At 39.8% G+C, this 19497-nt stretch overlaps 1 protein-coding gene across 1 annotated transcript; it reads right to left on the bottom strand.

The window, feature by feature from the left end:
• Positions 1 to 4011: 4011 nt before the first annotated feature.
• LOC125291617 (collagen alpha-3(VI) chain) lies at positions 4012 to 17011 on the bottom strand. Its single transcript, XM_048238441.1, has 8 exons — positions 16762 to 17011; positions 13592 to 13714; positions 10642 to 11235; positions 7967 to 8560; positions 7147 to 7767; positions 6054 to 6635; positions 5364 to 5969; positions 4012 to 4791 (listed from the first exon to the last, which is right to left on the bottom strand). Exons 2-8 carry the CDS (start codon positions 13680 to 13682, stop codon positions 4049 to 4051), a joined length of 3831 nt encoding a protein of 1276 aa, XP_048094398.1. The 5' UTR covers positions 13683 to 13714; positions 16762 to 17011; the 3' UTR covers positions 4012 to 4048.
• Positions 17012 to 19497: the final 2486 nt, after the last annotated feature.

The following is a 19497-nucleotide window of genomic DNA, read 5'->3' on the forward strand; positions in this document are numbered from 1 at the left end:
CTTTTACAAACTGTAGGGCTCTTCCAACATTTAAGGGCCTGCCTCCCTTATGTGTAAGTCCTTTAATAGCATTCAAAACGTCTTCTTTTTTCAGAAATGAATTGAGATAAAAATTAGGGACTGCTATATTACTGAACTGAATCACTGATACTCTGTCCCCAGTACTTTGCACATCAAGCTTTGACACAATATCATTTATGAAATTTCGTATTGCTTGGAATCCACTTCTTGTGTGGTCCGAGCTATCCACAAGGAAAATCACATCCCTTTTTGTCACATCATTTCCAACTGAAATGTAAATTCATTAAAAGAGTAAGTGTATATTCATTCAAAGAAGTACTTCATAAAATGTATATCATATGCCAAAGTAAAAAATACAGTAAGTAAAAGTCATTACTTCATGTAAGGTAAACAATCTTTATATATCTTCATAGCAAATAAGAATTTGCTCTTCATTCATATTGTCTAGTACTGAGACGTGTAAAAGTGTTTTACAGAATGTGAGTCAGCTTATTCTGCTGTCGGTTTGTACCAAGTTTAACTATGTTTTTTGTATGAACAAATAATGATATACAGTAATACTTACAACCATCAATTTTAATTATCTCCCCATCTTTGATGACAGAAAATTTCGTCATCAAACTCTGTTGAATATTTTTGAAGTCAAGCAGACCAGGTGATATGAAAGCATGTTCAGACTGAGAGGCAATGACTTGCATTTCCGCCTGATCAGTGAGCAGTGAGCCAATAGCAAAGGTCAACACTCCCATTCTTTTCAGAGCTCCAGCTGGTCCATGAGGGGAGTCTCTAGATCTACCACCAGTGAGCACCACAAGAATCTGAGGGACACCCTTCAGGTGTCGACTCCCAGCACTCGAGGTGAAGACACTGTCTTTCACAAACTGTAAGGCTTTCCCGGTATAATGTGGCCTTCCCCCTTTTGGTCTAAGGCTGCGTACAGCATTTAATACACTTTCTGTTGATCTATGAGTGTTTAGGGTGAATTCAGTGGCTGGGGTGTTACTAAATTGAACAACAGCAACTTGATCTTTATTTTGGCTCACATCAAACTTCTCCACCATACTCCCAACAAATGCTCTTATGGCAGAAAATCTATTTCTCATATCATCTGACCCATCAATTAGAAACACAACGTCTCTTTTCATGCCTGTGGTTGAATCTGAGATGAAAGACAAAGAATCACAACTAAGTCAACACAATGTGTGAAATGATAGTGTGCACCGTCCACACTAGGGGAGATATGCTGAAGATTTTTCTTCTAGTTAACAACTAGCCCATTATAACACAACACACATTCCTGCATTCTATTTGAAAGCAAAATAAAAAAGTAGCATTTTAGTAAACTCCAAATACTAGAGGCATTTTGCAACTGTTATGTCAACAGGAGGTGTCTTACCCAAAATGGTTGATGTGGGTTCCACAAAGTCTTGTGTATAAGTCATAGATGATATTAGTTTGTCATGCACATTTTCAATGTTGCTGAAATCAGACACTGAAAAAGCATGAGCAGGTGTGTAAGACACTGTCTGCAATTCTAGTGTGTCAGCATTCTGTGTCCCAACAGCAATTACTCTGATGTTACTGTCTCTTAAAACTTGTGAGACTGCTCGCACATCATCATTAGACCTTCCACCACTAAACATATAAAGCATTTGTGGAACACCCTCCAAGACTCTGCTTCCAGAGGAAGCAATGAAGACATTATCTTTCAGAAACTGCAGAGCTGCTCCAGTGTTCAGTGGGCGTCCCCGTTTGTGTCTCAAAAACTGGATCACATTCAGCATGTCATTTTTTGAGGAATATGAGTTTAAGTAGAAATTAGCTCTTGCTTCTCGGCTGTACTGAACAAGGGCAACTCTGTCACCATTTTCCTCTATGTTGAGGTTTTCAATAATTTTTTGAATGAAGCCACGAATCCACTCAAAACCAGTTCTAGTATCCTCAGAACCATCAAGAAGAAACACAATGTCTTTTTTGGTAGATTCTGTAGATTCAAAAATAAAAAATAAACATAATATCATGATGACTCTTTAAATCCCTGAACAAGCCTTGTAATCTTAAGGTTTAAAGAAGTTAGCTTTCTTACCAAACGAAGCTGGTGCCGAAGTTGGTGTCTTTTGAGGAGAAGCACTTTTCACCAAAGACAAGAGCTCGTCTTTCACAGTTGGAATGTCATTGATATCATTCATCATAAAGTAGTAGTTTGGTTCTCGTGATATTGTTTGCAGCTCAAGGGTGTCTGCGCCTGCTGTGCCAATGCTCACTGGAATCACTCCCATAGCTTTCAAGGAGGCAGTAGGACTTCTAATGTCATCTCTAGACCTCCCACCACTCAAAAGAACCAACAACTGAGGAACACCCTGAAGGCGCCTGCTCCCAAAGGCCTCAGCAAACACTTCATCCCTCACATACTGTAGAGCTGTCCCAGTGTTCAGAGGTCCTCCACCTCTTTGCTTCAACTGTTTCACACTGTCAATTATGTCATCCTTTGTGGAGTGTGTGTTGAGCAAAAATGCAGCTGATGGCTGATCACTGTACTGGACTAGTGCAACCTGACATTTATTTGGTCCAAATTCAAGTGTCTCCACAACTCTCAGTACAAAATCTTTCATCAATGGAAAACTTTCTGAATCATCAGAGGCATCAATCAAGAACGCAATATCACTTCGCCCCATATCTGCTGCAAGGAACACATGTGCAAATGGTGTAAGTGTGCGCAGAAAAAAAATCAATTATCATGGACCATGGCGAGATGTTCCGAAACAGGAAACCATAATACATATGTTCAGGGAGTCCAGGGACAACATCAAGAAGTTTGGCACAATGCATAAAACAAATATTGTCCACAATAAATATGTCAACAGTTCAATTCAATTCACACCCAAAAATAATAAAACGTAAGTTTTCTTACCTACTACAGGTGGAGACGGCAATCTTGGTGAGCGAGGGACATGTTTTACAAATGACAGAAGTTTGTGTTGAATGCTTTGAAGGTCTCCAAAACGACGAATGGAAATAGTGTAGCTAGGGATGTGAGCTACAGTTTGTAGTTGAATTATATCTGCATTTTGTGTTCCAACTGTGAATGACAAAATCTTGTCTTCTTTTAGGCCTATAGCAGCACGCCTAACATCATCCTGTGACCTTCCACCCGTCAACACAATGAGAATTTGGGGAACACCTTCAAGATGTCTACTTCCAGAAGAAGGGGAAAAAACATTTTGTTTAACATAGTCAAGGGCTGCTCCCAAGTTCTGTGGACTTCCCCCTTTGTGTCGCAGGTTCCTGATAGCACTGATGACATCTCTCTTTGACTCGTGAGTGTTAAGATGGAAATTAACCACAGGGTCCCTGCTGTACTGGACCACAGACAACTGGTCATGATTTTGGTCCACACTGAGTTTCTCTGCCACATTTTCCACAAACTGCAGAATAGCAGGGAATTCATCCCTAGTGTCATCAGATCCATCCAGCAGAAAAACAATGTCTCTTTGTGCAGCATCTAATTCAACTAAAACAAAGATTGAGCGGCCTCATCAGTAATGCTTTTTAAAACAAACAATTACAAAAACATGAATTTATTTAACAATAATTTGTTATGAATTATTGAACTTAATGGCAACTACTACAACTACATCCAGCAATAACAACAAAAACAACAACAACTACAATACATAAAATACTAATACAGTATCTACTGAGAGTATCTACTGAAATCTAATTCTGAGATTAAGATTATCTCAGCTTCAAGAGCACTTAAAAGTCCATGAGGGGGAAGAGATGAAAGGTTTGCCTCAAAGCCACAGCAAACACTAAAAAACTTTATTTCATTCCCAATGGAAGTACTGGTCTTTGAAACAAGCAGAAAAGCTGCAAAAAAGCTTGCAATGATTTAGAAATCATTGGCTCAAGGAAGAGCATAAGCTGAAGTCATCTAATGCCAGAATGAAAAGGTTCTCTATTTGAGAACATAAGAATAAAGGGCCGACTCATATGATTGAATCATTATGAATCTGACAAGAGAAGTTTACGAATCCATGCGGTGTACAGCTTTACAGCATAGCGGGCACTTTGATGAAACTGATCTTTTGCCATCAAATGAAGATACAGTTTCATTTGAGACCAAGGGGATTTGGGGGGAAAGGGATAGGCTGGTATGAAAATAGATGCATTTCTTACCAACTATGGTAGGGGGCTCAATCTCCATTTTTGACTGGACAAAGGAGAGGATATCCGTTTGGATGGATAAGAGTTCACCAAAGGAAGGCAAATCGAAAAGAAACCGAGAAGAATAGGCAATTTTTTGTAGCTCAGACTCCAAGGCGTTCTTCATTCCAATTGCAAAGGTGAGAACTTTCAGTCTTCTAAGATCAGCAGCAGGGCCCACAATGTCATCACTTGATACTCCACCCGTCAAAACGATTAGCACTTGAGGAACACCAATGTGACGTCTACTTCCAGAAGACAGCGTAAGGACATGGTCCCGAACGTACTGTAATGCAGCACCAGTATTAATTTCTTTTCCTCCTTTAGGTCGAAGGCTTCTCACAGCATAGATAACTTCCTTTTTTGTTGCGTATGTATTAAGCAGGAAATGCGGTAAAGCGTCGTCACTGTACTGCACCACAGCTATCCGAGTATTATCCTCATCAATGTCAAGCTTTTCAGTCATTCTTCGAATGAACTCTCGCATGGCCGGTAATCCACTTCGGGAGTCATCAGAACCATCAAGGAGAAAAATTATGTCCCTTTTGAAATCGTTGGAAATAACTGAAGAGTTCAGGACAAACAGAAAGGGAACAGGTTGTTTTACTATAAATAGTGTTAGGATGTGCAAACTAAGACCAAGGTCACCTTAAATTTAAATATCTGAGTTTGCAAGAAGAGGGATTTAGTGCTGACGAATTGATAAATCATTACAAGAGGAGAACTGAATGTGGAAGAAGAAGAATCCATCTTTTCAGTTAAAAAGATGTCATTTTATGAAGACCCACAGCTTAAGAAACTGAAGCAAGTAAATTGAAAAATAAAAGCGCACAAAATGAAAAAGGAACACTTGACAAATCAACATTTCATTAACATCGCATGTATTGTGTGTGCTGTAGGTTGCATCCAGGGTGTTGTAACAATAACATTGTAACCAGAGTAAACCTTCAATAACAAATATATAAACATGCATACTTGCAAAATGCAGTCGTGAATTCCAGTATGGACATTTTTAAATTACTATATTTAATAGGCTTTAAGGTACACTATTTTTTTGAGTTCAATTCATCATCACAAAATAGCATACCATGTTTCTAGAATGTTGATATGGTTTCAAGCCAACATACAGGTCTTACCTATAGACTCAGGCAACTCTCCAGTGGCTTCCATAGTGTCTTTTGAAATGCTTAGTTGAGCAACAAGCTCTGGCTCAATTAAGGGTAGGAAAGAAAATTCAGAGATCTTGTGCACAAGATTTGGCATGAGAGCAGTCATTTCCAGCTCATGTTCATTTGCATTGCCCACACCAACACTTATTGACTGAATGTCAAGGTCTTTCAATGCTTCTGCTGGTCCCTCAATACCATCATCAGATGATGTGCTACTTATTAGAACAAGAATCTGAGGGACTCTTTTTAGTCGTCTACTTCCAGAAGATGCCGTAAATATACTGTGCCTCACAAACGTGAGAGCAGCCCCAATATTACTTTTCTTGCCACCTTTGTGTTTGAGACTTCTTATGGCATTGAGAACATCATCTTTGTTAGAATAAGTATTCAGATAGAAATTGGTCTCTTGGTCTCCACTGTACTGGACCACTGAAACTCTGTCATTATTTTCATTGACATTGAGAGTCTCCACCACTCTTTGAATGAAGTCAACTAGATCTCTGAATCCATCCCTTGTTCCATCAGAACCATCCAGCAGGAACACAACATCTCTCTTTACATCAGAGGTACGAACTAAGACATAGAATTAACATCATTGAGGCACAAACCAGCACATGTTGCAGCATTTGCACATTTTAAAATAGAAATTGCACTTACCCTGCTCCAGAACAACGACCAGGTCTTCTTTGGGAAGATTCACAATCTGGTTGAGCTTCGCCTGGACCGCGTCGAGCTCACTAAACTCCTTCACTTTGAAAGCGAAGGATGGATTGTGAGAGATGTCTTCAATCTGTTTGGGGTCCGCATCCTTCACACCAACACCAAACGGCACCACTCCTGTAGTCTTCAGGTCTCCAGCTGGGTCCCTGACATTGTCTCGTGATCTTCCACCAGTGAGCACAATCAAAAACTGTGGGACATTCTGGGCTGCTCGGCTGCCATGCGAAGCTGAAAGGATGGTGTCCTTCATGAACTTCAGTGCAGCACCAGTGTTCAGGCTTCGCCCTCCAGCCAGGTTCATGTTACTGACAGCTGTCATTACTTGATCTTTGGTGTTATAGGTGTTCAGGTAAAAGCTTGGTGTTGGCCTTTCGCTGTGCTGCACCACAGAAATTCGGACTTTGTCGGTTCCAATGTCAAGAGGCTCTATGACCTTCCTGATGAAGTCACGGATGTAGGGAAAGTCTGCTCTGACAGCGTCAGTGCCATCAATCAAGAATGCCACATCTCTCTCTCCTCCTAAAACAAGCAATAACATGAATCAATATTTTGGCACAGATGACATGCAGCAGCACTAGCAGCAGCTAGTTAGCATGTCAAAAGAAAATAATAATAAAAAAAATAAACCTAAACACAAAATAAACTTAAACACAAGTATGGATAATGTTGAAGGCGAATAATACTTGATGAAAAAGAGTAGATCATTGAAGGAGCTACTACATTTCCACATTTTTAAAAAGACACAATAGATCATAAGCAACCCAACACAAACCTCTCAAGCAAATATGAATAATCTCTTCAAATCTGAAGATAATAAAGTCATATGACCATGTTACAACAACCCATGCAGTCTTTCATGGTCCATATAACCACTGAGTTTTAAAGTCAGTGATATAGACCGCAAAGACTTTTCACGCACATATAAATCAATGTTACTTAACACTGTGCATGTACAGCAGATTAACCATATACTGTACATCATCCAACCACATGAAAAACGTTCATGCTATTCTGCAGTTAAGGAACTTACCAGGGGGTGGTGCGGGTGGTGCCACAGCCTCTGTGTCTCCAACCACTGTTATCAGTGGTGTAAATATCCGCTCAACGACGTCTGGTAGGGAATCAAAACGGTTCTCATAGTAGGCCAGTTGTGGGACAAAGGCAACATTGGTAAGGAAGGTTCCATCAGCTTGGTCTGCACCCACTGCAAAGGTTAGAATTCCTTCCACTGCCAGTTTGTCTGCCATTCTTTTTGCCGTTTTTTCATCTTCGGAAGGACCTCCGGTGATAAGAACAAGCACCTGTTGGACTCCCGGTCTCCTAAGTGGCTTGAAATTATTGTCCAGGGCATTAGCAAGGGCAGCACCAGTGTTCAAAGTACGACCTCCCATCAGACGCAGCTGTGAAATGGCAGCAAGAACGTCTTGCTTGTTATTGTGGCTGTTCAGATAGAATTCTGTCTTCGGCTTGTCAGAATACTGCATCAGCCCAATTCGCGCCCGCTCTGGCCTCACATCTAGGCGGTTAACGATGCCATTGATGAAGGTCTTGATAAAGGGTAGGTTTGCATTACCAACGTAGTCTGACCCATCCACCAGGAAGATAATATCTCTAACCACCTTCTGGGTCTGCACTGTTGTTATTTCCACCACTAAATGGAGGTAAATAAAAATGTTTTAGTAAAAGTGTCAGTAAATAGTGCTAACAACAAGGGACTCAACAACACCATTAGACTACAAAGTAATTAATACCCAAAACAGTCAACTTGTTTTGATGCCAGACTTTGAATGAACAAAGAGCATTAACGTTTAGAAATATTGAAATATTTGTCAGTGTCACAGAAGGCTTACCTGGCTCTGTTGGTGACTCTGTAATAACAACTCCTGATAATGTAGAGAGAGGAGACACTATCTGTTTTGGTTGGCGTTGCAACATACGGAAATCCTTTAACATGAACACCAGAGTCGGATCAAAAGCTATCCTCTGAAGTTCTGCCTGGTCAGCGGCTTTTGATCCGGTGGCCATGGTGAGAACACCCATGTGCTGGAGGGCCGTGGCTGCTTGTTCAACACTGTCACTTGACTTCTTGCTGGTCAGCAACAACATGAGCTGGGGAATGCCTTCTTGGATCCGACTGCCCTTTTCTGATCTCAGCATGTTGGTCCTCACAAAGTCTAACGCAGCACCGATTTTTACAGAAGGTGCAACCTTGGGGCGAATTCTGGCCAGCGCATCCCCCATTGACTCTTTTGAGTTGTATGTGTTCAGGTCAAACAATAAACTGGGGGTTGTGGTAAACTGTGCCACACCAACTTGCACTTGGTCAGGTCCTATTGGCATGGAGTCAACAAACTTTCTGATAAACTCACGCACAGCATTCAGAGATGTCGCACCCATTGTGCTGTCAATTAGAAAAATGATGTCCCTGTTCCCAACTTGGATGGCTGTAAAACATAACAAAACATGATGTTAATAAAAATGTAATTAAAACTATTCTTATTACAACAACCACTCTTATTAAATTAACCATAAAGATAACATAATAATAATATTGCTTTTTTTCTCAAATAGATTCTGGAAATAAATATTCTAGGACCTGATATATAACTGAGCCCTCACCATGATGAATACATGTCCTCAGCAGAGATAAAACAAAACACTGTGAATTCAAAGTGTCTATGTTGCACAATTCTTAAAAAATATGTTTTTTGTTTAAAAAAAAAAATTACACCCCAAAATTCAATATATTACTTTTTTACAGACGCATACATGCATGTTTGCATAGATACATGTACATGTACATGCTCATCTCACACTGTGACATAGGCTACTGTTAATACCATCAATCACAATTAAACTTCTTCCATGTGCACTTATTTTCTAAAACATTTTACAGTTTAATGAGGGCACAAAAACAAACTAGTCAGGGCTGTCCTTGGCTTTTTTTTTAACCACAGTGGTGTCTGCAGTTGTTTAGTTTTCTTTGTAAACCACCCAATTATAGAGTTTTTCGCCAATCAACACATTTCAACAGCATCATCACATTTCAAGTGAGAACATGAGGTCAATAGATTATTATCACACATTAATTTAACTGTTTTAAATACTACAGAGCTCAGCATTGGGTAGAAATGTAAGCATTCATGCAAGTTTTAGCAGGAAGACTATAATCCTCCTCATCATCTATCACTCTTTCATTACACTCTTTCATTGTCCAATCAGTGGTCTACACTGGGCTCTTTACAATGACTCGCCCAACATTTCGTGCTCAGCTGCTTCAGGTGCCTTGATCTCAAAGCCCCCTCCTCTCTCCCCAGCCCACCACCACCACTAGTTTGGTCCCTCCCTTACAAAAAATAATTAAATTACTTCAAGTATCAAACTGTAGTATTATTGTAGTATACCTCTATTATTACTGTAGTAATATTTTAGATAAGTAATATTATTGTACTCCATTTTACTTTTAAAAACAAAAAATGTGTTTGTAAGGGCCATCCCTCTGTCCAGCGGCCAGCTAATATGAGGCAGCATCTGCATAGGTCAGGACAGGGCCTGCACCAAAAGGTTTTAAGTGTTTTGCTTCTAGAACTTTATAAAATTCATTGTGGCTTAAAATTAAGGGCCCCCTAGTCTTGACACAGCTGGTTGTGTGTCTAGCTTTGATAACTGAATCAACTGAGACTTAAATGTACCATCAGCGATTCTAAGTGATTTCCTTAACACTTTTTGTCAGATTAAGTGAATATCTCCTCTTATTACACAGCTCTTCAGAATGCAAGTATAACGCTCCATTGATTTGAATGGGATTTCCCAAAGTTCTACTGGTCATTATTTTCGTCTAAGGACCTCCAAATAATAACCGCTGTCAATGGCAACGGATTTTCATTCTAAAGTGAAGGCAGACAGTTGATCAGCTCTCCATTCCATGACAACACTGTAAAAAAAGGTCTTCGCACATAATCCTGATTCCTTGAACTGGAAACAAACAAAGTGGAGCAAGCCTGTCCCTAAAACATAACAAAACTATCCCAACCAATCACCGAAATAGGCGGACAAGAGTTGGGGAAATGGAAGGGGAGTTTGGTGAGTTCGCTCTCTGGTGTTTTGTTACTGTTTGGTTCAAACATCAACAGACATTACATCATCCAGAATTGCTGACCGTACCTTTAAGTTCATATTCAAACCCCCATAACCATGAAGCCCCATTTTAACAAACTATTTTAGTGAGATGGCATTAGATCTCAGACTAGACTATGTACTCACTAAGAGTGTCCTTACTTTGGAGACTTGTAACAAAGTATTTTTGATTATTGAAACCAGCATCTAAACGTATGTATTTATAAGATGTTATCCCTACTTTTTTCATCGGTTTATGTTTGTCCGCTGTGCATTGTCAGAATCTAAACATTGGTCTGAATGAAGTCATCATAGATATTAGAAAATTTGTCATTGACACAAACATTTTGTGTTTGTAACCCCCTCAGGTTTGCATAAGAGTACATATACAGTACATATGATTACATACCTTGAGTAATTTGAGTGTGTAACACAATATGCCGCTGAGCCACACCGTTAATATATGGTAGCAGTTGGTCAGCCATGCTATCCACAGCTGTCAAATCAGGAGCATTTACCACAAAGCTTGAATCGGATGCCACTGCTTCCATAGTGCTCCTGGCCGTCTCACCAATGGCCACGCCAAACGTATAGACATTGGACTCCCTTAAGGCCTGCTCCCCTAAACTGATATCATCGCTGGACTGCCCTGCACTGATTACAACAAGGATCTGGGGCACGCCCTCATCTGCCCTTCCCCCTGAGTCTGGGCTCAGAAGGCTTTCAACTACTTCCTCCAAGGCAGTGCCCAAATTTGCCTCATCGCCACCTGGGAATGTCAGCCCCTGTATGGCAGTCTGGACCGACCCTTTGCTTTCGTGGCTATTGAGATAGAACTTAATCTCGGGGTCGGCGCCATACAGGGCCACGGCCACTCGGATGGCTTCCCTGTCCACGTTTAGCTTTTCGATCACTTTCAGGGCGATATCGCGGACACGAGGGAAGTTGGCAGCTCCAACGTTCTCTGATCCATCAATTAAGAGTACTAGGTCAGCTGACTCTTCTTCGGGGGTGGAGAGGAGGGAGGGAGAGAGGGAGACAGGAGAGGGACAAACAGAACACAAATGCATCAAGTGAGTGTTAAAACAGAGAGAAAGAGAGTAGAGTGAAATGGCAAGCATCACATATTGGTCACAATCAGGAGCAAAACAATCATCATAAAACACAAACACAAGCATATCATGCTGCATGTGGACTGAACCAAGGAAGATGCTCTCGCAATGTGATATGTGTGGAGTCATACAGCCATGTATGTGCAGTGTAGGCTACATATGTGTCTCCTCTATAACCGGGGCAATATTGAGCAATATTCTCCAATATTCTCCATGGAGCAGGTGTTGGGATACAGAAAATAGTGTAATATCATCTTCGTTTTGAGCTCAGTCCTCCATGCAGACTCATGTTACAAGATACAGTGATAACAGTACCGGTCATGACTCCGTGTCTCATACTTGTCGCTGAGTGTAAATACTTTCAAGAGACTCAGCTAGTTTTAATAAGAAGCCATGTTTGCACTGGAATTATCATCAACTATCTGGGATGTTGTAGGATTCCACATTGAAATGGAATCATACAACATCGCAGATAGCATTGACATAATGCAATGCTTACATTGATAGCAATCCAGAAAAGGAGCCAACTTTAAAGATTACTTTAATTTATTTATTTGATGTTATACCTTAGGTAATATTACTAAATTGTATCTGAATACATAACATAACCGATGATTATGTCATACATTCTGCAGCGTAAACAAGTACGAGCTCAGACAGGTTCATCACCGTTTAACTTTCTACAAAGATTGTACACATAAAGGTTGCACATAAACAAACAAAAATGAGTACTGTGTTCACAAGAGATGCAAGCAGTGATGATGAAAGCTTAGCTATAATTAATAGCTTCAGGGGGTAAGGGGGATATTGATTTATACAATCAATATTATTGTTTCTTAAAGAGGCACTATTCAATTTCACTTCATGGGTGTGACCATTTCATCTCTACCTAACATGAATGAGTGTAGTGCACAGATAAAGACTCTCTCACATGTTATCTTTGATTTGATAACATGAAACTCAAATAAGAGTAAGATAGCAGTTTTTAAAAGGTTTTTATATCTTGGCATGAAAAAAGCATTAATATAAATTAATGCCATAATCAATTCATTAATTAATCAATGAATCAGTTAAAAACATGCAAACACACAAGATCTCAGTCATGGTGTGCTCAGGAAGCATGATGAACTATGTGAAGATAGCGTGCCTAGAAAATGAATGATGATTTATGAGGTTAAAATAGTATTTGGTGTTTTTCAATGTAATCTCTATCTGGTACTTAAACCACAATCTATGTTTCAGAAATCTTAAAATAACAAAATAGCCTCCAATCATGGAGACTACAGTATATTGCTGTGATAATAAATAGTGTACCACAGACACATCAGAGAGAGATTGACATGAAAAGCCCCTGAAATATCACTTCCATTGGGTGAATGACCTTTTACCTTTACCTGTACAGCTAGTTACGATGTGTATCCCATGGGTGAGAAAACACCTGCACTGTAAAAATGACTGATGCAATGTTGAGAACCAACCAGTCAATGCTACTTTGGCAGTAATGCTTTTGGTTTGAGCCCATTCACTAAAATGGATGAAATCAATGATAGGACATACTGTGAATAATGCCTAATAATATCCTTTGTTTTCCCTGGAACCTGATTTTAATAAACACTTTCCCTATGTGACATTTACTGCTGTTGAAATGTTAATAGTCTTTTTAGCCTTTGGTTAGTCATTTCAAATGCAGTCCTGGCAACAATTGTGCAAAGACTTCTGATGTTAGCATGAAAACATGTTAGCAGTTTTTTCAATATTCCTTCATGTTTTATTTTATATTACTGTTATATATTTGGTAATAGAATAGGTGTTTGGTCATAATTATCCTATATACTGTGTCCAGTGCTGAACACATTAACAAAGCATTTTGCATCCATATAAGGATAGGCCGGAGAGGGTGCTTGGAAAAACTAGCTAATGCAAGAGTTGCTGGGAAAAAGTCATTAATGAAAATTATGGTCTGTTTTCTTGCTTGCATAGGCACTATAATGCACCATTTTGTGTGCCTGTCAGTACTGGTATTTTTAAAGGTAGTAAAAACTCTCAGTAAAAAAGGATGATTCAAAGCGAATGTGCACAATAACACATCCTCAAGCCAACTGCAGGAGCTACATACAGTACGATCACCATGTGTTCAGGACACTGTCCGGAGCACCGTTTTCTGACGTAGAGTTCCATGTAAGGTGAGGAATTCTAAGGGCATAGATGTGTGTATCAATACTGTGAATGAACTCAAGAAGCACTTACCGGCCTGCGCAGAAGTCTGGGGAAGCAGGCCAGAGCACACCAGCAGCACCCAGAGAAGGGCGCACGGTGGCAGCAGCTGCCGCTTTCTCATTTTTGTTTTAAATGTAGCACCAGATAAGGTACCTGGAAGGGATACAAAAACACTTCTGAGTGTATATTTGGCTTTCACAAAATATACAACTAGTGCCTCACACAATGTACAACATGACAAAAACATATGTAAAAATACACATTTTCTATTGTTAATAAATATGAGGCAAATATATGATACATATAAACAGATATAACAATACAGATATTCTTATTATTGGTTTGTGAAGTCTTAACAACTTCATTTATAAACCCTTTATAGGTGTACTCTTATAAAGTGGTACCCAGATATGGCACACATATAACTGGGATGCAGTGTAGGTCTTAGCTTATAATCACGTCAGCAGCATAGAAAAAACATTACCACTGAGATAATCCATGCTAACTGCAGTATCATGTATTGAAAAAGGTGTCACACTCCTAGTGTTCATCAGTATGTATGTGGTTGGGGACGCACGCAACCTTTCCCTCATAGTGGTAGAGGTGATGGTGATGGTGGTGTGTGTGTGTGTGTGTGTGTGTGTGGGGGGATTAGCTTGATGTTCATTTGAGCTCAAATCCCAAAACAGGAGATGCATGGCAGCAACACACCCTGACAGCAATCACTCCAATCTCACACAAAACTCAAATTCAAATTAATCTTTGGCACCTACTTAACTCTGACTCTTGAAATGGTATATTCAAACAGGTTGATGTTATTACTATAATAGCAAGCTTTCTGTTTAACTGATTACTCATGAAATGTCCAACAAAAGATGACATCTCCCATCCAAATAACCACTGTAAACAAATACAATAGTTCAACTAAACTTAAAATAGAACTCTTGCATATTACTCTCCAAGGCAACATTGAACAACGAAACGAAACAGAACTGCAATCCACTAACCAAACCAAATGCAAATTATATGTATGTAATGTTCTGTACAGGGCCTTCAATACTGCCTCATTACTGGGAGTTGATAGGGGGATCTATGAGTATGTGCACACTTTGAAAAGGCAAGATATGAAGAGAACAGTGTGACATGCTATATGTGGGAAAGTAGCCAACTAGTCAATCACTGGGGCAGTGGTCTGAGCTACAGTTCAATATCAATGTCCCCATGCACCAGGGTATCCTGTTGCACCCAAAGGATAATCAACAGCATTAAATTGCCATATGAAGCAGATCATCATCTGTATCATCACATATTTACCCTGAATGTTCTCACCCATTCATTTTCCTGCACAACATTTTTTTGCTATTTTCTTTGACAATTTGATTTCGGGTAAAATTGTAGCTTGAGGAGATATTAAAATTATCATAGTTTCAAGTAAAACAATATTCTAATTTTTTAGGATTAAACACATTCTTAATCCTTTAAATAGCACACAACATTATCAAGTGTGACCAAGCATGTAAGCATGTAATGCTTTACAAAATGTAAAAGAAGAATGAACTGGGACAAGAGATGAATTAATTATATGCAATCTCTTCACTTGGCAGACAAACTGATTATCAGAACCTTTGATGAGGTTATTCTTCAAGAACTTCAAGAATATTCTTCAAAACCTGCACAATTTGACCTCTCCCACTCACCACCCCCACCCCCACCCCACCCTACCCCTCCCCCTCACTTTCCACCAGAGAGCTATGCGGTTTATGAGCTCCATCTGTTGCCCAGGAACACAAGATGCAGCATTAAGTCCTGAAGTAAGTTCAATTAACCACTGCAGGGGCTCAAACTGACTGGGCTTTAGTGGCTTAAGTGTTTCACGACTACTTAATAACCCGATAATGACAGCCAAATATACAGATACATTAGTTTAATGGAGGGGAGAGTTTGACAGGAGCTGGGAACATGAATTATTCGATCGGGGTATTGAGCAGATGAACATCTCCGCAAGCCAAGAGGAAGAGAGGGGTTTATACATTTTTTTCAGACTGATTAATCAAAGATCAAAGGCTATTACAGAGGATTCCTAAACATTCCTTTCAGATAAATTAATGGACACAGGAGAGATATAATGAAAAGATTGACGTCTTTAAAGCAACACCAAAGAGTTTTTTGTACCTTAAAATAATGTTTCCAAAATTGTTTCAGTGGTTCATCAACTCGTTATAGGGTGAACAGCACTTCTGCATTTGCGTTGCGGCCCTCTATCGGCTATAACCGGACTATGTAAGTTTGCCAGATCGGGTAGCGGATCTGTAGTTTAATTGAATGAGACATAAGAAACTACAAATTTGACTTGCACAATGTCGCAATACATCGTACTTTCATAAAATCATGCAACATATAGCCCAGCTTGTCCGTGGACATCGTTATTTGCAAAGCCGGTGCTGGATAAACAAATAGCGTGCTTGCAGAGGAAAAGTTTTTTGCTGTTGCTTTAATGGCTAACACCTGGATTTTTGATCCTGGCTCTGGAATGGCTCAGGTTTGCTGCTCTGTTTGGCCGTAAGAATGGAAAACCCTCCTCACATCATCCCTCCTACTTCTGCTTCCCCTGTGAAGGGAGTGGCTTTGAAGGCTCTCCCCGCACCAGAGAGAAACGCACATATGCATGGACAACTGTGTTCCATCTCCTAGCCATGTAAGGCAAATGAGGAGTAACTGATGTTGCAAGGAGAAAACATGTCTGCAAATGCATTCAATGCATTTTATTGCATTGCATGGCAATAATCAACAGGGATGCAGTGACTTTGAAAATCCTTGCAAAAGTTTTCGCAGTTATTTCAATCTTTGTAATTTCTTGTTCACCTTCTATGATCACAAAAAAAGCAGCCAGCTTAGGATAACTAACGCATTTCTGACATCTTGCACAATTTCTGTCCTGTTTCAGCTGGGTCATTTTTCAGCTATATTTAAACATGCAACATCATTGCGTTGGAGAGACCATGTTGAACAAGACACACTCTAACAAATGGGTGTGGTAGTAAACCAAAAAGCATTTTCTCCAAACACACAATAAAAACAAAATGAACATGCAGAATGCAGGACAAAACAAATTATCAGACACACCTTACGGTATTTATACTTTTTTAGAGTCAAAATAGCCAGCAACCCTTGCAACAAAACATGACAAAAAGTTCTCTTACCCTGAGTTTGAATCAACGTATTCCACAGTCTTGGGTTAGAAATCTGCACTCCAACAACACTGTAACCGCTGGGTCATTATCCTTCTGGTATTTCCCCTTCAGTCAGTGGTCCTGGCAAAGAAGCACACGGATGAGATGAGATGGGGGGCCGATAGCTAGCCGGGGCGCACACAGGAGTCGGTGGGACACAGACGGGACACACAGGCGCACTTCTGAGACACCCTCCTGTTAGCTCACCACTGGAGCTGTGGCGCTGTCTCGGAGCCTGCAACTGGACAAACTCACAAACTCCTGGAGCAGGGCCATCCCCGAGTTTCCGCACCTCCCTCTTTCTTCTGGAAGGGGAAGAAAAAAAGGGGAAAGAAGAAAAAAAGGAGGAGATGAGGCCTGAAAATGAAAAACAGATGCACAGCCCTGTTTGGTCTGGAAGTCTGCAGTGGGAAGGATGATGTCACAAATTCTTTCACCACTAGCCCCCATCCCTCCATTTCTCTTCTTTTGAGGCAATGCAAAGAAAACAGAGGGGGGTTTATTGTTGTGGGAGGGGGGGCTGTATGAATCTATGTATGAATGAAAAATAAACCTACTACAAATACAGAATGTTTTGATATTTAGCACATTCTACTGTTGCAGCTGTGCTTCCTCTTGGTGACAGATGATACAGAATGTACACAAAGTACAATCATGCCAAACTGAGATTTCCATGTGTCTATGATGTCCAATATGCCAATGTATTCACATGTTTCAGATATTAAGCCACAATCCACTTTTGTCTATTTGTTCAGCTCTGTTATGTAACAATCCTCATTGCAACCAGATTGTGGTTTCTACTTTAGACATCTTGCAAACCAATTCATGAGACAGCAAATCCTGTTTCAGATTATAGATTCCAGTTATAGATCAACATATTAATTTAAAAACAACAATGTGTTCATCTTCAAATGTTAAAACATTACCTTTGCTCTCATCATCAATAGGAAAATGGCTATGCAGAAACCAACCTGCATAGCCATCTATAGTCTTAGGCCTGTACAGGACACAGCAAGCCATTTTAACCAAAGATTGATTCAGTAAATAATAAAAAAAAAAACCTTTACCATTTATGCCCTACAAGTAGTCAGTCATATTGACAGCACCTACAGTACATCTATTCACTTCACTTACATAATTCAAACAGTCTTTGAAGTCTAAACTTTTTGGAAAGGATTTTAAGGATTTTATTGGCTCTACATTACTGTCCATACAACTTTAAATGATAGTCCCAGATTTGCTTTGCATTGGGCAACAGTTTTTTTATGCCGAGCAATTTCCTCCGTTTCTCCACCTTTGGGTGGGATGGTCTGCCAGTACCCCTGCAGGCTAGCACACTAACACCGTCTCACACCTTAGTTTCTGGAAAGTTCTCCAAGCTCCAGCAACTCCCACCCCACACACCCTGGTATGCTGAAAACCCATGACGGGTGCCCCCTTACCAATTTATTGTCATTTCTGTGAGTAATCCTGCATCCCCAACCTTACTGTGTAGAAAGTACACTAATGACATTGCTGAATGGCAAAAACACTCCCTTTCCTGACCCTCTAGTTGGCAGGATATAGAGTTAAGTGCATAAATAACCAGTTTTCTTTTTTTATTATTCTTCTTTACTTGTTAAAATATTCTTTGAATAATTGCCCTTCTATGCTTTTATCACCTATTTCTGTTTGCTTTTGTTTATGTAAAGCACAATGAATGACCTGTGTATGAAATGCGCTCTATAAATTAAGTTGACTTGACTTGATTTGACTTGACAACACAAAGAAAAGGATAAGGGAAAACTGGAGGAAAGGGGGTATTACGTAGTATTTTCAGCTGTTATCCTGTTTTTAAGAAATGTAGAGGGGGCCTTTGAAGTTTGACACTTGAGAATATTGTATTCCTTGGAGATAGATTATATAGGAATTACAATCAGTGACATACATACAATGAAGGTCACCCTTTTTGAGTCACCGATTCCTTCAAAGCAACCTTAAACAGAGCCTGGATTGTGTGAGTGTTATTAGTGAAAACAAATCAAACATCAAAGACACTTGTCGGCAATTTGGAACATCTGACCCCGCTGTTATTACGGGCAACACATTGTGAGTTGTGACTATTGCATACTGTATCTATGTCCATATAGATTATGGCAATGCCTTTGGTAACCTCGGTTGGCCTCAGCGGTTCCTGCATATTGTGCTATAGAGCATGTACATAAGCTTGTAGGCATGGACAAGTCACAGTACAGATGGCCCTAATTTACTGTCCTTTTGGCTTAGCAGTCCCCTACGGTCTGTGGTATATCCTGGTGTCAGTCCCAGAGCCCATACCAAAGGCTGTTATGAATAAAGAATGACGTGTCATTGTATAACGTTTTGTAGAGAAAATTAAAAACATGCCTTTATTCACTTCAGACTTGTTATGAATAAAGAATGACGTGCCATTAACGTTTTGTAGAGAAAATTAAAAACACGCCTTTATTCACTTCAGACTGTAAAACCATTTAAATATGAATAAATCTAAAGCAAAATTGATTAATATAGCCAGCATTTCTACATGCATTATGGCCCATGGGAGTTTAATGATCTATGCAGGTCTATCAAGTATTTAGAGCTTCACTTGAACGCATAAATTCTTCAATACAGAGCAGTTCTTTTGTTGCTGTGCAATCTAGACCCAAAAATGTCAATGTGAGAGAACATATGCTAAGCTGTCAGAGG

The sequence above is a fragment of the Alosa alosa genome, chromosome 3 (assembly GCF_017589495.1).
Source record: "Alosa alosa isolate M-15738 ecotype Scorff River chromosome 3, AALO_Geno_1.1, whole genome shotgun sequence".
NCBI classification, from domain to species: domain Eukaryota; kingdom Metazoa; phylum Chordata; class Actinopteri; order Clupeiformes; family Clupeidae; genus Alosa; species Alosa alosa.